The sequence below is a fragment of the Rhinatrema bivittatum genome, chromosome 7 (genome assembly GCF_901001135.1).
Source record: "Rhinatrema bivittatum chromosome 7, aRhiBiv1.1, whole genome shotgun sequence".
In the NCBI taxonomy this organism is placed as follows: Eukaryota; Metazoa; Chordata; class Amphibia; order Gymnophiona; family Rhinatrematidae; genus Rhinatrema; species Rhinatrema bivittatum.
Window position 1 is genome coordinate 50,999,214 of NC_042621.1, and position 26,381 is coordinate 51,025,594.

Consider the following 26,381-nt stretch of genomic DNA (forward strand, 5'->3'; position numbering starts at 1 on the left):
GCATCTAAAACGGTGTAGCTTGTTGGGGCTTACGTGGCCCATGGACACTGGGCCCTCCATCTATTACAGCTCCTCCCACTCAATTATAAATTCTGGGAGCGCAGTCTGATTTGAATTTTTTTTTTTTTCTGTAAATTCTGGCTTCTTATAAAGATACCTGATAAACAAATATTTACAAAATGCTGCATTTTTTTATGCTCACCCTGCAGGAAAAGCTTGCTGCCCAGATTAGTTTGCACAAGGAAAATCTTATTCAGTCTTCACATAACAGCTCAAAAACATGAAGGAATCTGTGGGTGTTTAGACACATTTGTAATTATATTTCAGCGAGTTCTCCTTCGTGATATTTATTGATTTTTTTAATGTACATTTTTTATTCTATAATGCACATTAAAAACAGAAATTAAGCTTACAATAATAATAAACGTTGTTTATGGAAGTTTTTAAATTATGATATGTCTTATTATTTGTTTTAATTTTTTTGTACTTTTGTAATCCGCATTGATAAAATGGAAATGCAGAATATAAATAAATGAAATAAATAAATAAATAAAACAAACAATATAACAAGGAGATGATTAGGTAGTACTCCCCAGTTTGCCGTAGAACATGCAGGGGCAATTTTCAAACTATGCATTTTCAGACAAAACCTCCGAGTACTTTTTACCTGTGGACTTTGTCCCAATTTTCAAAGAAAGCACATGCGTTCTTTCACTTTAAAACTTGTCATGGGTACATTTATAAATTTAGGTACTCCCCCCCCATGAAAAATAATGCACATGGGGCGGATTTTAAAACCCCTGCGCGCCGGCGCGCCTATTTTGCATAGGCCGCCGGCGCGCGTAAAGCCCCGGGACGTGCGTAAGTCCCGGGGCTTTCGAAACGGGGAGGGAGGGGGCGTGTCCGGGGGCGTTCCCGAAACGACGCGGCGTTTCGGGGGCGTGCTGCGGCGTTTCGGGGGCATGGTGCCGGCCCGGGGGTGTGGTCGAGGCCTCCGGACCACGCCCCTGGGACCGGAGGACGGAGCGGGGCTGCCGACGACGCGCGCAAAGTTACGCCTGCTTTCAGCAGGCGTAACTTTGCCGACAAAGGTAAGGGGGGGTTTAGATAGGGCCGGGGGGGTGGGTTAGGGAGGGGAAGGTGGGGGGAGGGCGAAGAAAAGTTCCCTCCGAGGCCGCTCCGAAATCGGAGCGGCCTTGGAGGGAACAGGCAGGCCGCGCTGGACTTGGCGCGCACAGGTTGCACAAATGTGCACCCCCTTGCGCGCGCCAACCCCGGATTTTATAAGATATGCGCGGCTACGCGGTGGCGCGAACAAAAGTACCCGCGCGCATAGTGTTTGAAAATCCGCCCCACTGTGTTGAAAAGGGAGAAATTACTACTTACCTGATCATTTTATTTTCCTTGGTGTAGACAGATGGATGCAGGACCAATGGGTTATGCTTTCCTGCCAGCAGATGGAGCCAGAGCAAGCTGACATAACAGTATACATACTCCTAAAGTGACACCAGCCTGCCAGTATTCTCCTCAAAAGCAACTGTGGACGTACTAGCAAAAAACTTGCTTAAAAACAGTCAACCATTACTGTACTCAACCAACAAGAAATACTGAATTCAAGCAAGGAACGTATGTACCCCAATCTAGGGAGAGGATGAACACTTACCAGTAATCTCCTGGAACACATAGGCTCACAGGAGGATCATTGACACAATCATTCAGCAGCTGAGGACAGGAAGATGAGTCCATCTGTCTACACTAAGGAAAACAAAATTATCAGGTAAGTAATAATTTCTCCATTTCCTAGCGTGTAGACAGATGGATTCAGGACCAGTGGGATGTACCAAAGCTACTCCCGAGTAGGGCTGGAAGCTGCCCGGTCCAGTCAACAATGCATGTGCAAAGGCTGCATTCTCCTAGGCCTGCACATCCAGACGATAAAACCTGGAAAAAGTGTGTAAGGAGGACCACGTCCAGCTCAACAAATGTTGACTGCCAGCCCCTGTGGAGGAAACAGTCAAGGAAGTTCCAGAATCAACGTTCCTCCAGACCGACCCTTAACCAGACCATCATCAGGCTGGGAGGATTCAGGCTTAGCAAAATCAGAGGAAGACAACTCTTCCTGAGCCTCTAGAGCACACGTCAGACTGAGATGCCCGAATATGACAGGCAACACAGAGAGAAAGGCGCTTTGGTTTCTTGCTCACCGGTGCCATCAGTGCACAGGTGACGGAGAATATGCATCCAGTCAGCTTGCACTGAAAATATTCAAGCGCACAAAATTTATGTGCACAAAAACTAGGCGCCCCAAAAGTAATCACTGCAAAAAACACACACACAAACTGTGCGACAAAGCCTGGGCGCAATACCAGCGCTTAGAAATTTGTGCGCACAAAAGACGTGCCTAAAACTGAGTGAACAATGCGTGCGCAGAGCCGATGCACTGCGCACACCAACGTCCTGTAGAGAACAGTAAGGCACGCACAGAAGCGTGCAAAAACGCCACCGCGGCTTACCATGCGGCGTGCAGACAAAAAGCCTAACTGCAGGGACTGGCCAACTGGGGCAGCTCAACCCGCCAGCCTGCCCAGTTCCCCTAATCCCCACGGGAGAGGGAATGAATGTTGGAAAGGCGCACCAAGCATGGAGACCGGAGGAAGTCCTGCAAACCCCTCTATACTGTCTGTCTGTCTTTACAAACTTTTTTTTTTTTTAAAACTTACCCGAGCTCAGCCCTTACCAGCTGAGTACAAAGACGGTCTCTGGCTGTGGGGGAAGAGGGCATGTGCCGTCACTGTCACGCTTGGCTTCCTGCACCCACTGCCTTTAAGCTGTACAATTAACTAAATCCATGCCGGGAAACCCAGCTACCGGACCAAGGCACACATCTGAGGGACCACTAAAATCACCTCAGGAATTCTCAACTGGGGGAGGGACCATTTGGTATCACCGCAGGAGAGCGGGGCTTTTCTTTTTCTATGTTAAATTCTCCTTCCAAAATCTGAAGCAATCCCCTTAGGGAGATGCAAATCCAGCATCTGCTGGAGATGGAGAATACTGGCAGGCTGGTGTTACTGTAGGTGTATATATATATATATATATACTATGATGTCAGCTTGCTCCGCCCTCCATCTGCTGGCAGGGAAGCATAAACCCACTGGTCCTGAATCCATCTGTCTACACGCTAAAAAATGTACTTTCTGCTCATTCTTCTCCTCCCCCAACCTAAACGTGCCCCAAGAATGCCTCCTCTTTATGCAATAAAAAATACGCAAATAATTCCGTAATGCGTGCACTTTTAGCCCCGCTGGGGGGAAGGCAATTTTTGGTCAGCCAATTTATGTGTGCAAGTCAATATCTGAATGTGGAAATGTCTTTGAAAATTGTTCTCAGAGCCGGTAATACTGACGAGATCGTAACCTCAAATTCTGAACGAGTCCTGTGCTTCAATGAGTAGAACACTCCTCTTTCCCAAATCAAAATATTCCTCAAAATTACTTTAACCAAAAAAAAAAAAATCACCCACAGTTTTACAGGCTAAAAGTGTAAACTCCACATCTTTGAACATATCAGAAAGCAAACCCCTGTGAATTGGATCAACCAGCTATGAAAAAAGTCATCTTGAAACGAGTAAGATCTCCAGGGTGGATCCTACAAATCTAAATCCAGAATTCTCTAAGCCCGTGCTGGCCTGAACAGCAACAACTGATTATATATTTTCTTCATTTAATGTCCCACCCTAAATATGCTGACTTACTTTCCCTTTGCAATCTACCACAGTCTTCACCTTAATACGTTACCTGAAGATGAGCTTTTTTTTCAGGAGGACATTTTCCCAAAGTGACACCTGCCAAATAACCGCACTGGTCTAAGCTGAGCTTTGTTGCACACACTGTAGTCTGGCACGGCACCAACGGTGTGAGCATGCCTTATCCTCTTGGGACTGGTAGGCCTCCCTTTCCTCTCTCTTAGACTTGCGCATGGTATCTGCATGAGCTGAAGCATTCAATATATTCCTTCCTTTCCTCTTCTGTGCTGTCTTTGTACAGCACTGCCCATGGTACAGTCCGAATCTACATTTCCTGCAAATACTTTTGAAATGCATTCTGCTTGCACTTCAACTCATTTGAGGGAAAGTACCATATTTATTTATTTATTTTGAATTTTTCTATACCGGTGTTCATGTAGGAGCTACATATCACATCGGTTTACATTGAAACAAACATTGTTGCGTAAAAAAGCATTACACAGAACAGGGGATATGCGAACTGGGATCCAAATGTACACTGTCAACCCTAAGGGACCGATTTACAGAGCATTTTTCCCTGTTCTAATGTCCAATGGGGAAAAAACATAGCAAATCAGCCCTAAATAATAACAGTACCCTGAATTCAAGAAGAGAATTCTGCAATAGAAGAATCCTCTCTTTTTTTTTTTTTTCTTCCCTAGGAGTCCCTAAATCAATTAATAATTTTCAGCCAGAAATCATCCCCACAGCTGTACAAGGCTCTAAAAAGAGTACTACAGAGGTAATGCATGCCACAAAGAATATTTTGATATTTTCATGAGATCTTGCTGTTGTGGTCTTCTACAAGCTCCATGGAATTTTCTAATCATGGTCCTGTGTAGAAACACAGGACCATGAGGTGATGGATGCTATACAATGAGAGCACAGTACGCCTTTACTGTCACTCTTTCTTCTTTCTCTTCTGTAATGGCCCTTTGCTGTACCAGGCCAGCTAACATGGCCTCAAGCTGCTATAAAACAGTTTCCATAGGGATCCACAAAAAAAGAATATAAGGGCAAAGCACAGAAACATAGGACAGAAAAGGGCAGAGTATAAAAGGGGAACTAGAACTATCATCAGATCGCTATTCCACATGGCATGAACTGAAAGGAAGGTATATCTAGTTCAAAACTACTTTAACTTGTGATTTCCTATCAGCTCCAGGCGTTTATAGAAATATTTTTTTCTGCAACTTTTCAGTCATAAACTGACTTGGCCTGTGTTTGCTTAAGCTTGGTTATTGAGACTAAGTAGGATGAAAAACTATTGTCCTGTCCATGGTCTAATGCCATTGTGAAGATATATCAACAATCTAGAAATTTACAGTCCTCACAAAGGGGTCTTTTGGACATTCCTTCACCTAAGTTGGCATGACCACATATCATGCGAGAATGCTCTTTCTCTGTGGCTGGGCCAGTACTCTGGAACTCATTCCCGATTGAGCTCAACTATGTGACTCAGTTGAAACATTCAGAGACCTTTTAAAAACATTCTTATTTAAATTAGCTTATTTGTAATTTTATTTAGCTATACTGTTTGTACTTATTTTTATATAGTGTTTTGTTTTATTTTATTATTTTAATGTATATTATGTTGCCATATTTTATGCTTGTTTTGATTGTACATCGCCTAGACCTGTTTCAGTGTTTGGTGATTAATAAATCTTAATAAATGTAAAAAAATGTTAAATATTGTTGGCTGCTCAGAATTCCAAGAGGAAATGAAAGAAAGTTCAATTAATGTTATTAGTTCATGACTAAGGACAGCTGATGTTTGCTGACCAAAAACAATGGTCAGCATTAATACAATAATGTCTTCAAGTCTCAGGGAAGGACTTGGCTTTAGTTTATTTATTTATTTTAAGAAGATTTATAGCCCGTTCGTTCCAACATTTGCAACAATAAAACACTCATAAAAACATAACATCAAGCATACAAACAAATCACATCAAAATGACTCAGCCAGTGAGTTTACCATAGGTACATGAAGCCAGGGACAATAGACAAGATAAATCTAGGCATCTGTATCAAAAGTATCCTGAAATGGAAATGCTTTTAACACCTTTTTAAAGGTCTGAGTATCAGTAATCAACCATGACTGCCCCAGGAGTGAGTTCCAGAGGAGAGAACCAGCATTAGAGAAGGTATGCTTATGAGTCTCCTCCAGTAAGCTGAACACATAGAGAGGACCACCAGTAATCTATGTCTTAAATGATCTGGAAAGGGGTATGACGAGTGAGGTGATCAAATTTATAAATGACACAAAATTATTCAGAGTAGTTAAAACACATGCGGATTGTGATAAATTGCAGGAGCACCTTGCGAGACTGGAAGATTGGGCATCCAAATGGCAGATGAAATTTAATGTGGGCAAGTGCAAGGTGATACATATAAGGAAAAATAACCCATACAGTAGTTACACGATGTTAGGTTCCATATTACAAGTTACCATTCAGGAAAAAGATATGGGTGTCATAGTGGATAATACATTTAAACTGTCAGCTCTGTATGTTTCAGCAGTCAAAAAAGCAAACACAATATTAGGAATTATTAAGAAGGGAATATTGAAGAAAACGTAAAATGCCATAATGCCTCTGTATCGCTCCATGGTGAGGCCACACCTTGAATACTGTGTGCACTTCTGATCACTGCATCACAAAAAACATATAGCTGCACTAGACAAGATGGAGAGAAGGGTGACCAAAATAATAAAGAGGATGGAGCGACTCTCCTATGAGGAAAGGCTAAAGAGGTTAGAGATGTTCAGCTTGAAGAATAGACGGCTGAGGGGGGATATGATAAAGATCTATAAAACCATGACAGGACTAGAACGGGTAAATGTGAATCGGTTATTTACTCTTTCAAATAATAGGAGGACTAGGGGGCAAGTCTTGAAGTTAGCACATAGCACATTTAAAACAAATCGAGAAAATTATTTTCCACTCAATGCACAATTAAGTTCTGGAATTCATTGCCAGTGGATGTGGTTAAGGCAGTTAGTGTAGCTAGGTTTAAAAAAGGTTTGGATAAGTTCCTGGAGGAGAAATCCAAACTGCTATTAATCAAGTTGACTTAGGCTCTAGCCACTGCTATTACTAGCAATAGTAGCATGGGATCTATTTAATGTTTTTGGTTCTTGCCAGGTACAACTTAGACTGGCCACTGTTGGAAACAGGATGTTGGGTTTGTTGGATCCTTGGTCTGACCCAGGATAGCAACTTCTTATATTCTTAAGATCTTAGAGACAAAATAAGAGAATAAATATGTACAACAGAAGTGATCCAAGATGATGAAGCATTGTTTAACAGCTTATAGATTAACATAGCAAGTTTGAATTTAACCCTCCACGGGACAGGAAACCAATGGAGGGAGCAGAGAGTAGGGGTAATATGATCTCTGATATTTTAACTAGTTAATATACGGTCAGTTTATGGAATGAACATATTTTTAACAGAATAAAGCGCAGCGAGCTAAGTACTTCCACATGATTTCAGAATTTATTCTACATGGGTTCAATAATTGCCGTAATTTGCATTAATGGCTAGCATATTTAATGAGACCAAAAATGTGGATGTGAAGTGCCATCATTTGCCCGTGGATATATCAATTATATGTTGCGATGATTGCAGTGATCCTCCTGCACTTCTGAAGGGGGAGGGGGAGAAAAGATCTCTGCAGAAAAGAATCACACAACCACGGTATATCATCCGCAAAACAGGTTAGTAAACTATGCATCTTAGAAACATTAAAGTAGGCAGCCGTATGTACTGTACAGATGAATGCAATGGAAGGAACAAACGACTTAACAATACTACACGGGAGAGAAAGATACACTGCTGCAAGTCCAAAATAATATGACTTGCAGCAGCTGTTTATAAGCTTCCTAAACATAATTGATGGCTTTCTTCCATCATGTTTAGAACTCAATCACAAAAATACTTTCTCAGCATTAATAATTATCTTCAGTCCTGAGATTTTTTTCAGCTTGTTTTCAGTGACTTTTGTTTCCTATTGTGTGCTGGAAGAACCACCCTGACCCAACACACACACAAATAAAAGGTGCAGTAGCTTCAACTCACACAAAAATACCCCAAATAAAAGAATACATCACTGGCTGGGAAGATAGTTCTGCAGTGAGGGAGGAGGAACATGGCAACCAGTTCTTCTAAAGTGGCACTGTTTTTAAGAAAACAAGTTAGACTTGAATGACCTAGGAACCTTTGGTTTCCTCCTTACGCCTCATATAGTTGTCAGGATTCTATTAGGCCCTTGGGCGCTACATCCAAGGCACTTCTTTTCCTAGATTCAGAAGCTATCTCCTGCTCCTTCTGGATTGCCAGAACAATCAGAACTCAGCCTAATTGAGGCTGGAGAATTATAAGCCTTTGTTTATAACTACCTGGAGTTTTTTCCCCCACATTTTTCTTCCACCTCTCCAAGACATTGCATGGACAGTGCTCTGCAGCCCTGGATTTGTCAACAGGCATCCATTATGTCTGTGCCTACGGCGGCAAACATTCAGAGGCAGCAGGCTGGCTGAGATTTGCTGCCTTCCAGCTCCGCTGAATCTCATTCAGCAGAAAGCAGCCCTTTGCTACCCTGTAACAGACTCCCTACAGGAGGTGGGGGGTTGAAAGCACTCCTAGGGGCAGCAAAATCCTAAAGCCATCCCTAGTCCTCTGGCTAAGAGGCAAGGACTGTCGTTCCTTTTAGAATACACTGGAAGTGCAATTTTGACTCAGCCAGTAGGTGTTGCTCTTTCATGGTAGCTGTGAACACTACCCTCCATAGCATTTCCAGCCTCTACAGACCTAAGATGCAGAAGCCAGGACTGGAAATCTAACCACTCTATGGATGTTCTTAACACCTTTAATCACCTCATTTTTAAAATAAGAGTATTGCTTTGGAAAAGTGGTCTCCATGGTTCTGCTTCCCTACTGCAGTGAGGATTGTCCTCTGAACAACAAAGTTAAACTTAGCAGCTTTAATTCTTTTTTTTGATCTTTGTAAGTTAAATATTTTGAAATATTTTTCTCCTGGTTTCCAGTTCACAGATAAAGAAGCATTAAAATGAATTAGAAAACTAAGCTGATGCCAACATTCATATTATGATACCTGTCACATTTCTGGAATCTTCCTGGGGAATTACACCATTCGAGTTTTGCTGGCAGGGCGTATTAAATATTATTGGTTAGGGCTATTCAGTACTACTCAGTTACTCAATAATACATTATATACTGTGTATACAAAAAAGTAACATTTTACCTCTCCACCTGCAGCAGCTGTTCCAGGAGAATCCAGCTTCCGCTTCTTGCGAGGGCCAATAGCCGCCAGAGCAGTCAGATTGGCATCCCTTTGCCTCATCTGTGCTAGCTCTTGCTGCTGCATCTGTTGAAAACAACAGATTATTTCATTACTATCTGATTTACAAACAAACCATCTCTCTTCACGTCCTGTTGTGATAAAATTTAAACCTCCAAATTTTCATCTCAGCCCAAAGGCCGGTGATGGGGAAACCTGTGCGCTCAGGGGCCAAAAGGAGCCAAATAGCTATATTAGCAAGCTGTTTACAAATTCCAGTAGGACTTCATCTATTTTCAACTGGACATAGCATCTTTTGTGTACCAGTGGATCTTCTGTAGGTTCCTGTCACATCACTAACATGTACAGCACACCTGCAACATGACAATCCTCAGGAAATAAGTATGTTTAAATAACAAACATCAAAACTTGAATTTTAACCATTCAAATTTTGATATTCTCTTAAATATATGAATATTAACTGAATGTTTAGAATAGTGTTCATTAAGAACAAGCATCTTCTGGTAACATGGTAGTGAAACACTGATGCCAAATTCTCTATGAAGGTAGTCTTAGATTCGCATAGAAATTTCAGGGTAAATGTAGACAGAAGTTGAATGTTTAATGTCACACAGAACAAAATGTGATGGTCAAGACCTTGCAGTTCCCACTTGCCCCTTGTAAGTTATCAGAAGTAGCAGTGACAACATCTGGAGAGGAAAGCATTATTCTGATTGATAGGAAAGATGCCATATACAGTAGATCGAGAACAGCCAGGACCAAAATAGAAAGCAAAAATGTTCACATGGAGGATGAGATAGGAACACAGAAGATAAAACCAAAGAGAATAACTTTCAAAGAATTATATGCATGCATGTGGAATCACGCACACATGGGTGTGAATTTTATAATGAGTGCGCGTAAAATATAAAATAAACGCAAGTTCTACGTTTACACACAACTTGTCTGTGAATCATACATGCACACAATTTTCCGCGCTGCTCAACTTCCAGTTCTTCTGAGGCAGGCTAATTTTGTGATACTACCACCAGCACGCCATTCAAATTTCACCACTAGGGACATGTGACAACTGGTGTGCCTAATGGTGAGGAACCTCCACACAACGAAGCAAGCCTGGAAAAGCCTGCAAAGGGAATTCAATCATGGAACATCGTACTCACATGGGCTAAGTAGACTGTGGATAGCAGGGGTAAGGGTTGATTGGGGTATAAGGGGTCCCTAGGGGTATGGGAGTGGGGGTAGGAACTGGTTAAGATGTGCAGGGGAGGCCCTGGAAAGACACTAGGAGGTAGGGATGTAAAGGTTGTGCACAGGGGGTACTAAGGGTGTTAGGTGGGGACTATAAATGTGCAGGGAGAGTCACTGGAGGGCACTAGAAGTGCGGGAGTGAGAACTGTTAAGGGTGTTCAGGGGTCACTAGAGGGAGCAATAAGGGTGTGAGTAGGGACTGTTTAGGGTGTGCCGGGAGGTCACTAGTGGTATGGGTGGGAACTGTAAAGGGTATCATTAAGAGAGGATCCAATGTGGCATACAGTAGGACAAGAGGCAATAGGTATGTATGGATACTGTAACAGATACCATGGCCATCAGTTTAGTGATTTCAGGTGGGGAATTCTACAGCACATCACAGACAGACCAAGAGGAGGCAGTCATACAAAATGTATAAATCTGAAAGAACAAGTTTAGATTTTTACTTTGGATATAGTGTACCTTTAAGGATTAAATCTAGAAGTGGACTGGTACTCTATTATTTAAATTCAAAATTGATAGTTTTGTAATAACATTCTATAAAAAGGGACAACTGGTTTGTTATTTTCAGCTTCTGGTTTACAATTGGAGCCCAAAATAAGGAATGGCAGGAGAGAATAATTCTCAAAAGTTTTTTCTTTTGGTCTCTAAAAAAAATGGTTTTGTCTGTGCATGAATTTAAATTTTACTTAACATTAATGGCATGATCAATGTACATGTGTTTCAATTTTTTAGAATGCAAGAGTAAAATAATTGTTAAGGGTAACAAGGGACAACTTAACCAATAGTCAAAAGTATAATAAAGGCTCCTCTGGCAAAATAAAGCAGAGTTGCTTACCTGTAACAGGTGTTCTCCTAGGACAGCAGGATGTTAGCCCTCACACATGGATGACATAATCAGATGGAGCCCAGCATGGAAAACGTAAAAGTTTCTAGAACAGAGAGGCTCTATAATAGTGCTTCTCAACCAGTGTGTCGCCAAGCACCGGCAGGGGTGTTGCGTGCTCCCGGTCTCTCCCGCTGCTCTTCCTTCCCTGCTGCCGTTGCCGCCGGGCTATCAGCACGTTCAAGCCCAGTGGGAACGGCAGCGGTGCTAGAAGAAGCTGTGGCACCCGCGGCTGGCCTTTTCTTCTTCCCGCCCCTGCCCCCCCCCCCCCCGTGACCCAGAACAGGAAGTGATACACAGTGCGGTGCGCGGGAAGGAGAAAGAGCCGCGCCGCATGAAAAAGTAGCAGCAACAGTATCGGCCCCCGAGCAATCGAAGCAGCCTGTAATCAGGAAAGGAGACAGCAGCATGAGCATCCCATGGCCGATGGGATTTTTCTTTCTTGGCCTGCAGAGGCTGGAGGAGGAGGTTGCTGCAGCTACCATTTGTGCTCGGGGGGGGGGGGGGGGGGAGAGAGGAAGTGAGAGAAAGAGAGAGAAGCAGCCAGCCTGTGTGTAAGTGAGAGAATGTGTATGTGATTGAGAGAAACTGGTCAGAAAGCTGATGTGCGTGTATAGGTGAGAGACAATGAAAGTGATTGCTCAGGGAGATGACTGATGTGTATGCGAGAGTGTGAGACATTAGTCAGGGAGGTGACTGATGTGTGTGTGTGTGAGAGAGAGAAAAAACATGGAAGTGAGAAATCTGGGTATGTGAGAAAGCATGGGAGTAAGAAGCCTGGTGTTGTGGGTGTGTGTGTGTGAAAGAAAGCATGGGAGTGAGAAGCCTGATTATGTGAGAGAGAGCATGGGAGTGGGAAACTTGTGTGTGTATGCATGCATGAGAGAGAGACTGGTTGGTAAGGTGACAGTGTATGTGAGAGAAAGAGACTGGTGTGTGTGAATGTGAGAGAGAGAATGTGATTCAGGAAATGAGAAGCCTGTGCACGTGGAGAGCGAGCATGGAAATGAGAGAGAGACTGGTGTGTGTTTGTGTGTGAGAGAGAAAGAAAGAGATTATGGGAATGAGAAGTTTGTGCATGTGAAGAGTGAGCATGAGAGTGAGAAACCTGGGTGTGTGTGAGACACAGCATGGGAATGAGAAGCCTGTATATCTGAAAGAGAACATGGGAGTGGGAAGCCTGTGTGTGTGTGTGTGTATGCATGCATGAGAGAGATCAGGTGACAGCTGTGTGTTTGTATGTGTATGTGAGAGAAAGAAAGTGATTATGGGAATGAGAAGCCTGTACATGTGGAGAGAACAAGCATGGGAGTGAGAGACTGGTGAGTGTGTATGTGTGTGAGACAGAGAAAGTGATTATGAGAGTGAGAAGCCCGTATATGTAAGTAGAACATGGGAGTGGGAAGCCTGTGTGTGTGTATGGCATGAGAGAAACTGTTCAGTAAGGTGACTGGTGTGTGTGTCAAAGACTGGGAGATGATTGGTGTGTGAGAGACAGAAACTGGTCATGGGGGCATGACTGGTATGGTGTGTGTGTGTGAGAGACAAGGGCCCTAAGGAAGAGGACCATGAGTATAGACCTTAGCCTCTACTGCTGCTTCTGGTGTGTGCTGCAGCCTGCATGGAAGAGGAGTAGGAGAGCTGCTGGAGGGAGTAAGTAAAGGTGGCTTTTTAAGTTTATTTTTCTTGATTGACTGCCACTTTAATTATTTAATATAATGTGATGTGTCTGCTTTTTTGAAATATTTTATTGGTGTTTGGAGAAGTTTTAATAGTTTTATGAGTTTTTAATTGTTGGATGTTATTCTGTTCATAGCTGTTTTGAAACATTTATTCTGCTTATTAGTATAGTTTTACAATAATTTCTGCTTGCTAGTTCTGTTTTCCTAATAAAAGGTGTATTGGTTTTTAGGGGCCTGATTTGATATTTGTAGTGTTGCCTTTTCATATCTATGTGAGGATTAGTTTACGTGCATTACTTCAGATCCTGGGAGTATAAGAACATAAGAACATAAGAAAATGCCATACTGGGTCAGACCAAGGGTCCATCAAGCCCAGCATCCTGTCTCCAACAGTGGCCAATCCAGGCCACAAGAACCTGGCAAGTACCCAAAAACTAAGTCTATTCCATGTAACCATTGCTAATGGCAGTGGCTAATCTCTAAGTGAACTTAATAGCAGGTAATGGACTTCTCCTCCAAGAACTTATCCAATCCTTTTTTAAACACAGCTATACTAACTGCACGAACCACATTCTCTGGCAACAAATTCCAGAGTTTATGTTAGGTCGGTTCTGTGTCTGTTACCGAGATGAGATATTTTACTAGCATGTAAGCGTTTGTATCAGTCTTATTTGTTGTGTTTTCTCAAGAGGACATGACTTGGTGGTAAACTACTGTCTTTTCATAAGTAGGGCTATTGAGCCTGGAAGTAGGAGTTTGAGTTGCTGTTACTGAGATGACACCAGAACTAGAATATCTTTTTTGTAGGGTGAGTTGTATTGGGAATGCCATAATTCTGCTTTACATCCATTATAGTGGGTCAGGGGGGTTCCCGTGGATGCAAACTGTACTTTTACATCTAGCCCCGTGATGGTCACATGTTCAGTGTGTCACGCATGTGAGAACCATCTGTCAGGTGTGTCCCAGACAAAAAAAAGGTTGAGAACTACTGCTCTATACCATGCATGGTGCCTCTTCAATCTCGTAACAGAGAATTACAACAATAATAAAATAAAATAATAGAAGACACCCAATTCCGCGGGGTGGCAGGCAGGTTCCGTGAGGACTATCATCCTGTTGTCCTAGGAGAAAGCAGAGTTGCTTACCTGTAACAGGTGTTCTCACAGGACAGCAGGATGTTAGTCTTCACATATGGGTGACATCATCAGGATGGAGCCCAATCACGGAACACTTTTGTCAAATTTTCTAGAACTTTGATTGGCACCTACTGGGCATGCCCAGCATGGCACCAACCCTGCATCCAGCAGGGGTCCCCCTTCAGTTTCGTGTATAACAAGAAGTATGTGCGAAAAATAAAATAAATTGCAAGCGAACCCAACTCCGTGGGGTGGTGGGCGGGTTTCGTGAGGACTAACATCCTGCTGTCCTGTGAGAACACCTGTTACAGGTAAGCAACTCTGCTTTCTCACAGGACAAGCAGAATGGTAGTTTTCACATATGGGTGAGTACCAAGCTGAGGATGCCCGAGCAATGCACCCAAAAACGTGCAACAGGCACAACAACAGGGGTGGATTTGGGTAGGAGGGCATCCTGAAAATCCTGAATGGGTCACTGGTAGGATGTTTGGTAGTTAAGCTGAGAATAAGTTGAGTAGAATAGACTGGCCAAAAAAGGAATCTTGCCTGCCAGCCTTATCCAAGCAATAATGGGCTGCGAAGGTATGGAGAGAGCTCCAGGTCGCAGCCTTACAAATATCAATAAGTGGCACTGAATGAAGGGTTGCCACTGAGGTTGCCACAGCCCTAACAGAGTGTGCTTTTACACGGTCTTGTAGCGGAATGCCTGCTTGCTGGTAGCAAAAGGAGATACAGTCCACCAACCAGAAGGAAAGGGTCTGTTTTCCCACTGGATTTCCCAATTTGATGTTATCGAAAGAAACAAATAATTGAATAGACTTCCTGTGGGCTGATGTGCGCTTCAGATAAAAGGCTAGGGCACATTTGCAGTCCAGGGAATGTAGAGCCTGTTCCCCTGGGTTTGAATGGGGCCTTGGAAAGATGTAGGTAAGATGATGGATTGATTAAGATGAAATTCCGATACTACCTTTTGTAAAAACTTAGGGTGTGTACGGAGGACCACTCTGTCATGTAGAATTTTAGTGTAAGGCGGGTAGTGACTAATGCCTGTAACTCACTAAACTCTGCGAGCGGATGTTATAGCGAGAAGGAAAATTACTTTCCAGGTGAGATAGTGGAGATTGCAGGAATGGAGAGGCTGAAACAGAGGTTTGATGAGCTGTTCTAAGACCAATTTAAGGTCCCAAGCGGGGGCCAGAGGGCGCAATGGAGGTTTCAGGTGGAGCAAACCTCTCATGAAGTGTGTGACTAAGGGCTGTGTCGAAATAGAGACATCTCCCACGCCGTTGTGGAAAGCGGCTACCGCACTCACATGCACGCTTATAGAGGAAGTTTTCAGGCCTGATTCTGACAGATGCAAGAGATAGTCAAGAAACTTCGCAGTGGAACAAATGAAGGGGTCTATGGACATGGACAGGCACCAGACCGTAAACCTTTTCCACTTAGAATGATAAGAGCGTCTCGAGGAAGGCTTTGGTGAAGCTACCAGGACTCGGGATACCGACTCCGAAAGGTTAAGGGGTTGGAGTATTAACCTTTCAACATCCAGGCCGTCAGGGATAGGGCCTGGAGGTTGGGGTGGCATAGGCACCAGACATTCTGAGTTATTAGAAGCGGATCCTCCCCTAGAGGGATGCGCCGGCGAACTAATAGGTCCCGGAAGATTGAGAACCAGACTTGGCGTGGCCAGTGAGGGGCTATCAGAAACATTAAGCCCTTGTCCCTTCGTTACTTCACGAGAGTCTTTTATATGAGTGGAAGTGGAGGGTACGCATAGAGGAGACTGCTGGCCCACGAGGTGAAAGCGTCCCTCGGCTGTGAGTGGAAGCAGCGAGTGAGCGAGCAGAAGTTCTCTACTTTGTGGTTATGGATGGTTGTTTAAATGCTCCTATACAGAGCACGAGCATTAGATACACATCAGCTTAACTTTTCCTTCTTTATTAACTTTTTTTTTCTGTAATTGTTTATTTATTCATAATTCATAGTATTGTACATTACTATTTTCAACAGCATAATAACATGTGGTAAACAACAACCAATTCAAAGGTACAAATATGCATTTCCGTCCCAAACCCACGCTTTTTTAATTAAATCACCTTCAAGGGTTTTTATTTACTCAATCCTATATCCTCCCCATTTCCCCCCTACTCAACTCTTCCCGCCCCTCCCTCTCTTACGTCAAAGGTTCTACATAAATGTAGCTAATACAAATGGGTCTACCGGGATCGCTGACTCCAATTACAATATGGGGCCCAGATAGTCTGAAACTTGTGTACCCTATCATTTCTGATGGCTGTAAGGCACCCCATCTGGTGCACTTTGTCTACCCGGAGGAGAATGGCTTGTAATGTAGGTGTCTCGGCCTTCTTCCACCATCGTGCTATTTCACATTGCGTTGCTATCAGGAACTGCAATGTGAGGAGTCTTTGTGCTTCCATCCCAAACCCAGCCGCCAAACTTAATAGGCAAAGTTTAGGATCCCCTGGGACAGTTTCCCCCAGAACATCTTTCAGAAACTCCACTACATTCCATGTCTCTTCAACAATGGGGCACGTCCACCACATGTGATAAAAAGAACCCTTCTGCCCACAGCGCCGCCAGCAGGACTCACTAAGCGTACTATTCATTTAATGGAGCTTCTCCAGTGTCATATACCACTTATATAGAATCTTATACCCATTTTCTTTAATATTTGCTGACACTGAGCTCCTGCCTGTGACCATATATCATTTACCCCTCCACTCATCCTTGGATAAAGTCATTCCAAGATCCATCTCCCACCATGATTGATACTTCATCTTATCCCTGCCTTCTCCATTAAGTAACATATAAAGACGGGATATCGGGCATTTAAAGAGAATGACAATTTCACAACATTTTTCGAACAATGTTTTCCCTTTAGAAAATTCTTCCCTGACCTTCCCCGAGCTAAAATAGTGGGCCAGTTGTATATAAGTGAACAAGTCAGCCTGAGATAGGTTATATCTATCTTGTAGGTCAGAGAACTTAATCATATGTTGGCCTTCATAAAATTGTCCTATTCTAATTAGGCCCTTCTGTCTCCACCGTTGGATAAACTTAGTTTCCATACCAGGCCGAAAGGCAGGGTTTTGTAAAAATGAAGTGTTATGGTAAACCTTTTTATCCCCAACCAGTCGTGGTCGCCACTTATACCAGATGCGGAGCACTAGCTGTGAGAAGGGTGTCAGGTTTTATAATTTACTTTCCCCATAGTCACAGTCCACACCCTCGTTGTCAATGGTGGTTCTCCAGCCGTGAACTGTTCAATAACTATCCATGGCCTCCAGTCCCTCCCCCCATGCCAGTTCACCACCACTCCCATAAGGGTTGCCGTGTAGTACAGCCAAAGATTGGGTATGTGGAGCCTCCCCCTTGCCTTATCTCTATATAAACTTGTCGGGAGACCCTCAGGGGTTTTTTTCCCCAGATAAATCGGATGATTTTTCTCTGCCAAATGCGCACAGCCCCTTCAGGAACCTCAATAGGCAGGGTTTGGAATATGGAACAAAAGCGAGGCAGTACATTCATTTTGACAGCCACCACTCTACCAAACCAGGAAATATCTGCTCTGTCCCACCTATCCATATCTATCTGAATCTGATTCACCAGGGGAACATAATTTATACTATATAGCCCTTCCAAGTTTGATCCTATCTTAATTCCCAGGTACTTTATATGCTGCTTGGCCATTCTGAAGGGTAACGTGCTACACAATGCAGCATATTGATCTACGAGGAGTGATACATTTAAGACCTCCGATTTTTCTGCATTGATTTTGAACCCGGACACTTTGCCAAATGTACTAAGTTCCTCCAGTAGTACCTTTAAAGAGACCGCTGGATTGGAAAGTGTGAACAACAGATCATCGGCAAAGAGTGATATCCTACAGTAACTCCCCCCTACCTGAAGGCCCCGGATCTGGGGGTGCCTTCTCACTCTAGTCGCAAAAGGCTCTAGGGTTAAGGCAAACAAAATGGGGGACAAGGGGCAGCCCTGACGGGTTCCTCGTCGAACATCGAATGGGTCAGAATAAGCTCCGTTAATTTTAATTCTTGCTTGCGGGTTCCTATACAATTTCTTTACCCAATTAATAAAATAACCTCCCAAACCCATATTTTCCATGCCTTGGAACAGAAAAGGCCAATGTACCCGGTCAAAAGTTTTTTCGGTGTCGGAATTGTATGCGATTGCGCCCACCACATCAGCTCAACTACCCTCCTGACTATCAGATGCTAACCGTCTGGGTATAAATCCGGATTGGTCAGTCCCCACTAACAGTGTTGCTACCTTCCACAATTGCACCAATAGGGCTCTCGCTAAAATCTTTAGGTCGATATTGATCAGCAAGATCGGTAGGTATGATCCACACATCGTGTGATCTCTCCCGGGCTTAGCAAGTATGGTTATTCCAGCGGTATTAGCTGGTTGTGCAATCTCACCATCAGATCTCAAGGCATTATACATTGACAATAATGATTTTATCAGCTCACTGCTGAACACTTTATAGACGTTTGCTGTGTACCCGTCTAACCCGGGTGCCTTCCCCGTTTTAAGTTCCTTAATGATGTGAAGAATCTCCCCCTCCGCCAGCTCTGCATTAAGAGCTTCCTCGTGCTCTGTGGGGAGCACCAGGAGGTCCACCTCCTGTAGATACTGAGCGATCTCCTGTGAGTCAGCCTGGGATTTGGAGTCATATAAGTTTTTGTAAAATTGGGTAAATCTGTTGCCAATCTCGACCTGAAAGTAGATATATTGGCCCTGGGAATCTTTAATTTTTGTGATTTGCGATTGAGAGTCCCTTTCTTTTAGTTTCCTCGCCAGGAGGCGCCCTGCCTTATTACCAAGTTCAAAGTGCTGTTGTTTTAGCATCTCTAGCTGATGTGCTATCCTATCCTGGACTAGGACATTCTCTTCTAGCGGCTGTCAAACTGCATAGGATACTCACGTCAGGCGTCCATTTGTGCTGTATCTCGAGCCTGGCAATGTCCTCCAATAGGGAAAGTCGTGTTCTTTCCCTCTCCTTTTTTAAATGGGCTGCCCAGGAAATACATATGCCCCGTACATAAGCCTTTAAACTTTCCCATAAAGTACTTGAAGATACTGCCTCATTATCGTTAAAGGTCAGGTAATCCCTTATTTCCTCCTTTAATCGGGCCACAAAGGTTTTGTTCTCTAACAACCTGTCATTCAATCTCCAAAATTTGGTGCTCTCCCCTCCCATTTTGGTTGTGAGTTGGAGCCATATAGGGGCGTGATCCGAGCACGTGATGCTACCCAGATCAGCATCTCTAACTGAACCCACTAACCCCTTATCTATCAGAAAATAGTCCAGGCGAGATGCGGGTGCGAGAAAAATGTATAGTCACGTGCTGTGGGATTTCGTAATCTCCAGATATCAACAAGTCCCCTATCGCCAATCAGGTGCATGAGGGTTTGCCTGTTCGCCCTCCCGAGCCAGAATTATCCAAATAGGGATACCGAGTTATATTAAAATCTCCCCCTAAGATGAGGCGTCCCTCCGACCACTCACTAATGAGTTTTGAGATCTTAGAAAAGAAAGGAGCCTGATCCATGTTAGGGACATAAATATTGAATAGGGTGTACAAAGTATTATTAATCTTCGCTTTCAGAATTATGTACCTGCCTTCCACATCCCGCACCACGGAAATCACTTCCACCACCACTTTGTTAGATTCTCTTAATCCCCACTCCACAGTATTTGTTATGCACCTTTGCCGCCGAGTGGTATGCTTGTGGGTACGCAGGAGATGACAAAAGTCTCTCATGCCTTTTTGTGAGATGTGTCTCTTGACAAAATATGACATCTGCTTTTTGTGATTGCATATCATGTATAAACACTCTTCTTTTAGCGGTAGAGTGTAAGCCCTTTACATTAATGGAAATAAATTTTATACTACCCATTGTGCTGTACTGCCGTCTCCAGTTCCTCCCATTCCACCCTGGTAATAAATGCCAGCTTCTCCCTTTGTACCCTGAATATCAATGTAGTCCTCAAAAGAGCTCTCTCCCCTAAGCCTCCTCCCTACCCCCAAACCATCCCCCATTCCAATCCACTGCCTTGTGCGTGGATGAGCTCCATGAGAGACGTGGCGTCAACACTGACCGCTGTCGCTCCGCCGCCCCTCACCCGTCCCCTTACACTTCCTTATTAGATAACAAGTATAGCAAATGTTGCTTACCTGATGTAACAGGTGTTCTCACAGGACAGCAGGATGTTAGTCCTCACAAATGGGTGACATCAAGGATGGAGCCCACCATGGAAAAACTTCTGTCAAAGTTTAACAGAACTTTGACTGGCCCCTACTGGGCATGCCCAGCAAGGCACTGACCCTGCAGCCAGCAGGGGTCTCCCTTCAGTCTGATTTTCAAAGCTACAGGCAGTGCCTAAAAAGTAAAAAGAAACGAACCCAACACCGCGGGGTGGCGGGCGGGTTTCGTGAGGACTAACATCCTGCTGTCCTGTGAGAACACCTGTTACATCAGGTAAGCAACATTTGCTTTCTCACAGGACAAGCAGGATGGTTGTCCTCACAAATGGGTGAGTACCGAGCTGAGGATGTCCTGACTTGCACCAAATGTACCCAACGGTGTGCAACAGGCACAACAACTGGGGTGGAATTTGGTAAAGGGCATCCGCACCCAACCGGGAAGGTGGAAGGGTGTTGGTACATCAGGTTGGAAAAAGGTTACGCAAGACAGATTGGCCGAAGATGGAGTCCTGTCTTCCAGCCTTGTCCAAACAATAATGGGCTGCAAAGGTATGGAGAGAACTCCAGGTTGCAGCTTTGCAGATGTCAGGAAGCGGCACCGATCGAAGGTGTGCCACTGACGTCGCTATGGCCCTCACAGAGTGTGCTTTAACACGGTCTTGAAAAGGAATGCCAGCTTGCTCATAGCAAAAAGAAATGCAGTCCGCCAACCAGGAAGAAAGAGCCTGCTTACCCACAGGTTGTCCTAACTTGTTAGGATGGAAAGAGACGAATAATTGAGTGCTCTTCCTGTGAGAAACTGTACAGTCTAGGTAAAAAGCTAGAGCCCGTTTACAGTCTAGGGTATGCAGGGTCTGCTCTCCAGAGTTGGAGTGGGGCCTGGGAAAAAAGATAGGTAGTACGATAGATTGATTGATATGAAACTCCGAAACTACCTTAGGTAAAAATTTAGGGTGAGTGCGGAGTACCGCCCGGTCCTGCAGGAGCTTAGTGTAAGGCGGATAGGTAACTAGGGCCTGTAATTCACTAATCCTGCGAGCTGAAGTAACAGCCAAAAGGAATAACACTTTCCAAGTGAGATATTTAAAGTCACAGGAGTGGAGAGGTTCGAAAGGAGGTTTCATTAGACGACCAAGAACCAGGTTAAGGTCCCAGGATGGGGCCGGAGGGCGTAAAGGTGGCTTCAAATGGAGCAAGCCTTTAAGAAAGCGTGTTACCAGGGGTTGTACTGAAATAGGATTACCCCCAATACCCTTATGGAAGGCGGCTACCGCACTGACATGCATTCTGATAGAAGAGGTTTTAAGACCGGATTCAGAGAGATGCCATAAATAGTCCAAGAATTTTGAGATTGGACAGGAAAGGGGATCAAGGGACTGAGAAGTGCACCATGATGTGTACCTTTTCCATTTGTATGAATAAGACTTTCTTGTGGAAGGCTTTCGTGAAGCTATCAGGACCCGAGAAACGGAATCTGAAAGGTTAAATGGTTGAAGGACTAACCTTTCAACATCCATGCCGTCAGGGACAAGGCTTGGAGGTTGGGATGGAGGAGGCATCCGTCGTTTTGAGTGAGCAGATGCGGGTCCTTTCCCAGAGGAATGTGCCTGTGGATGGAGAGATCCTGGAGTATTGGAAACCATACTTGGCGTGGCCAGTAAGGTGCTATCAGGATCATGGTTCCTCCGTCCTGGCGTAGCTTCACGAGAGTCTTTGACACAAGAGGAAGTGGAGGGAATGCATAGAGCAGACCGGTTGTCCACTTGAGGGAGAATGCATCCCTCGGCCGAGAGTGCTGGCTCTGAATGAGAGAGCAGTAATCGTCCACTTTGTGGTTCTGAGGGGACGCAAAGAGGTCTATGCGGGGAAAACCCAACTTTCGAAACAGAGAGGTCGCTACGAGAGGGTTGAGTGACCACTCGTGTGGTTGGAAGACACGGCTCAGCTGGTCTGCCAATACATTGTCTACTCCCGGCAGGTAAGTGGCCCTGAGGTACATAGAGTGGGAGAGGGCTTCCGCCCAGATCTGCGCAGCTTCCTGACACAGAAGGAAGGAGCCTGTGCCTCCCTGCTTGTTTATGTACCACATGGCCACTTGGTTGTCCGTCTGGATTAAGATTATCTGATGAAATAGATGATCTTTGAAAGTTCGGAGCGCATAGCGGATTGCTCGAAGTTCCAGGAAATTGATCTGGTGTTCGGCTTCCTCTTTGGACCATAACCCTTGGGTTTGGAAGTCGTCCACATGGGCTCCCCAACCGATGTGAGAAGCGTCGGTGGTTAGGATTACTTGCGGATTCGGTGGAAGAAAAGGTAAGCCCTGAAGGAGGTTGACCTGAGTCGTCCACCAGGTTAAGGATAGGCGCAGCGCTTGTGTGACTGTGACTATGGAGGACAGAGGCTGAAAAGCTTGAATCCATTGGTGTCGTAGAGTCCATTGTGTTACTCTCATGGCTAGTCGGGTCATGGGAGTGACTTGAACCGAGGATGCCATGTGTCCTAGGAGAATGAGGAACTGGCGAGCCGTGGCAGTGTTCTGAGACTGGAGCTGGCGAGCCAGGGATATTAGGGTGTGGACCCTCTGAAGAGGAAGGTAAGCCTTTGCCTGTAAGGTGTCCAAGTCTGCCCCAATGAAAGATAAGGTTTGAGATGGGACTAAGCAAGATTTCTCGTAATTGACAAGAAACCCTAAGGAAAGGAGTGTGTGAATTGTCAATTTTAGGGAGGATTGAGCAATCTGAGGGGTAGAGGCTCTGATTAGCCAATCGTCCAGATAGGGGTAGACGTGGACACCTTCCTTCCTGAGGAATGCTGCTACCACTACGAGACATTTGGTAAAGACTCGTGGGGCAGAAGCCAGACCGAAAGGTAGGACACGGTATTGATAATGGTCGTGGCCTACTAGAAACCGCAGATATTTGCGATGGGATTGTGTGATCGCAATGTGGGTATAAGCGTCCTTGAGGTCGAGAGAGCACAGCCAATCCCCTCTTTGTAGCAGAGGGAGCAGCGCGCCTAGGGTTACCATTTTGAACTTCTCTTTTTGAAGGTATTTGTTGAGAGCTCGAAGGTCCAAAATGGGACGTAGTCCCCCTGATTTCTTTGGTATTAGGAAGTATCTGGAATAGAATCCCTTGCCTCGCTGAGAGGGAGGAACGGGTTCTATAGCATTTGATTGCAGAAGAAGAGATACTTCCTGTTGTAATTGAGCCAAATGGGTGGATAGACTCCACGCTTGAAGAGGCGGGGAGTCTGCCGGAAGAGTTAGGAAGTTGAGGTGGTAACCCTGTGTGATAATTGTTAGCACCCACTGATCTGAGGTGATCTGCAACCAAGGTTGTAGAAAATGGTACAGTCGACCTCCTACAGGAATGTCTGGAAGAGGGGTTTGGCATGTGTTCCCTACAGGGGAGTCAAAGGCCAGCCGCAGGCCCAGGAGGAGGGGTTACAGTAGGCCTTTGTTTCCTAGGCTGACGCGGCTGAGGCCTAGTAGAGGATCGAGCTGGACGAGGCCTGGCCGATGGAGGGTAGTAACGGCGTGGCCGAAAGAACGACTTCTTAGAGTCCTTCTTAAGTGGTTGTTTGGAGGAAACCTCAGACGGAACAGAAGAAAGTTGTTTTAACGTCTCGTGGTGATCTTTTAATTCAGCTACAATTTGCTGAATTTGTTCTCCAAACAAATTGTCCCCTAAGCAGGGTAAATCCGCTAAACGATCCTGGACCTCTGGGCGAAGGTTGGATGACTTTAACCAAGCCCAACGTCTGGCCGAGATGGCAGTAGCTGAAATCTTTGTGGAGGCATCGAAGATGTCATAAGCCATTCTGATCTCGTGCTTCCCCGCTTCAAACCCTTTGTTAAGAAGGGCCTGAAGCTGTGGCTGGTATTGGTCAGGTAATGTGTCAGCAAAATCTTGCATCTGTTTAAGGATGGCTCTGTTATATTGCGTCATGTAGAGTTGATATGAGGCTATGCGAGAAATCAGCATAGCTCCATGGTACACTTTCCGTCCCACACTGTCCAGGAATTTATTGTCCTTGACAGGCGGAGTGGAGGAGTGTGGCTTTAGACGCTTGGCCTTTCTTTGTGCGGACTCAACCACAACAGAGCGATGATCCAGTTGAGGCTTTTGAAAGCCTGGTGCTGACTGGACGAGGTATGTGGAGTCAGCCTTCTTGTTAACTGGTGATACAGATGAAGGAGATTCCCAGTTTTTCTTTAAGAGATCGAGAAACACCTGGTGAATGGGGATGGAAGCGATGATTTTTGGAGCGTCCAAAAATTGAAGCAGTTCCATCATCTGGTGTCTGTCATCGGTCTCAGATTGCAGCTGAAAAGGTACAATTTCGGACATCTCCTTTACAAAATTAATAAAGGAGAGATCCTCTGGAGGAGATCTTTTTCTACTCTCTGTAGGAGAAGGCGGTGATGGTAAATCTGTGTCAGAAGATGTATCATCACCCCAGGTATCATAGGGATCACTTGGGGGTTGAAGCCCCGATGGACCTGGTTGAGGATCCGAAGGCATCGAAGGAAACCTTGGAGGAACCGGTGGTACAATCGGCACTGGGAACGGCATCGAGGGTTTCGGTGCTGCCGATGGAGTCGGTGCCGGTCTTGGAATCGATGGAGCCGAAGGATAAATCGGTGGAGATATACGAGAAGGCACCGATGGGACCACCCCGGAAGGGGGAATCAGGAACGGTGTTTCTCCCGCCGATGAAAATCCAGTCGGAGACGATGGCGCTGTCGGTGCTACTGGAATCATCGATGGAAGGGCATGTACAAGTGCTTCCATAAGTTGTAGTAGCGGTGCCAGCGCTTCCACCAAAGGTTCGGTGGTCGGTTCCTTCCTCGGTGGCGGAGTCGGTGCCGGGGTCGATGCCGGTGGCGGTGCCGGAATCGGTGCCGGAGACGGTGCCAATGGAGGTTGAAATCTTTGCATCGCTTTCTCGATGGCCTCCTGGACCAGCCGGTCCAGTTCAGCCCGGAGTCCAGGGGTAACAATACCCGGCTCGACGGGAGAGGGAGGCTGAGGCAGAGCCGGAGGGACCATCGAGGAAACCCTCACCCGAGAGGGTGAGGGTTTCCTCGATGCCTGCGAACGAGAGGTGGACGGTGCCAAGTCTGATCGAGGCCTCTTAGTCGGTGGTTCGGCCTATTCAGAGGTCGATGACTGTGGATCCTCGACAGGCCGAGACTTGTGCCGTCGATGGCGATGCTTGTCCTTCCGGTCTCCTCGCCCATCCGGGGAGGGGACAGGAGTCGACGGCCGAGAAGTCATCGATGGTGGCCGGTCACCGGAGGGTTGACGATGGTGGTGCAATTTCGACGGTGCCGGTTCCGATGACGTCGATGCTATCGATGGCGTTGGGGTGGGTGCATGGAAGAGGAGCCCCATCTTCTCCATCCTGGCCTTGCGACCCTTAGGTGTCATTAGGGCACATTTGGTGCAAGTCAGGACATCATGCTCACTACCCAAACACAAAACACAAACCCTATGGGGGTCTGTGATTGACATAGTCCGGGTACAATCCGGACATCGACGGAACCCTGTCGCCATGGCTTAAGGCCAAATTTAGTCGCGGGCTCGGTAAGTGCCAACAGGCCTCGAGGGCCAAATTCGACGGTAGTCGAGGAAAAAAGGCAAAAAACTTACCGGTTTCCGCGAAGGTGACAAAAATTTGTCGAAGGGAGACCCCTGAGGGGCAAATTTTCTTCGGAAAGAAAAGTACCGAATTCCTGTCAGGAACGTGGTAAGGGAGCTCCTTTCACCGCGTGGCAACTGCTGCGCGGAAAAAAGAAGACTGAAGGGAGACCCCTGCTGGCTGCAGGGTCAGTGCCTTGCTGGGCATGCCCAGTAGGGGCCAGTCAAAGTTCTGTTAAACTTTGACAGAAGTTTTTCCGTGGTGGGCTCCATCCTCGATGTCACCCATTTGTGAGGACAACCATCCTGCTTGTCCTGTGAGAAAATGTCAAACACTATGGGGTATATCCCCCCCACATCAACGTTTATGGTTAACTCTTAACTGAAAATTGTAACAGAATACATAGCCCAGTTGATAAAACTGTCA

At 45.3% G+C, this 26,381-nt stretch overlaps 1 protein-coding gene across 2 annotated transcripts in view; it reads right to left on the reverse strand.

Moving 5' to 3' along the window:
• Window positions 1-26,381, reverse strand: part of LOC115095109 (transcription initiation factor TFIID subunit 4-like) — a 654,045-nt gene that overhangs the window by 147,370 nt on the left and 480,294 nt on the right. For both annotated transcript variants that reach the window (XM_029608361.1, XM_029608360.1), the window contains exon 14: window positions 9,050-9,172. In XM_029608361.1, coding sequence (XP_029464221.1) covers window positions 9,050-9,172 — 123 coding nt within the window. The remainder of the gene's footprint in view (window positions 1-9,049; window positions 9,173-26,381) is intronic.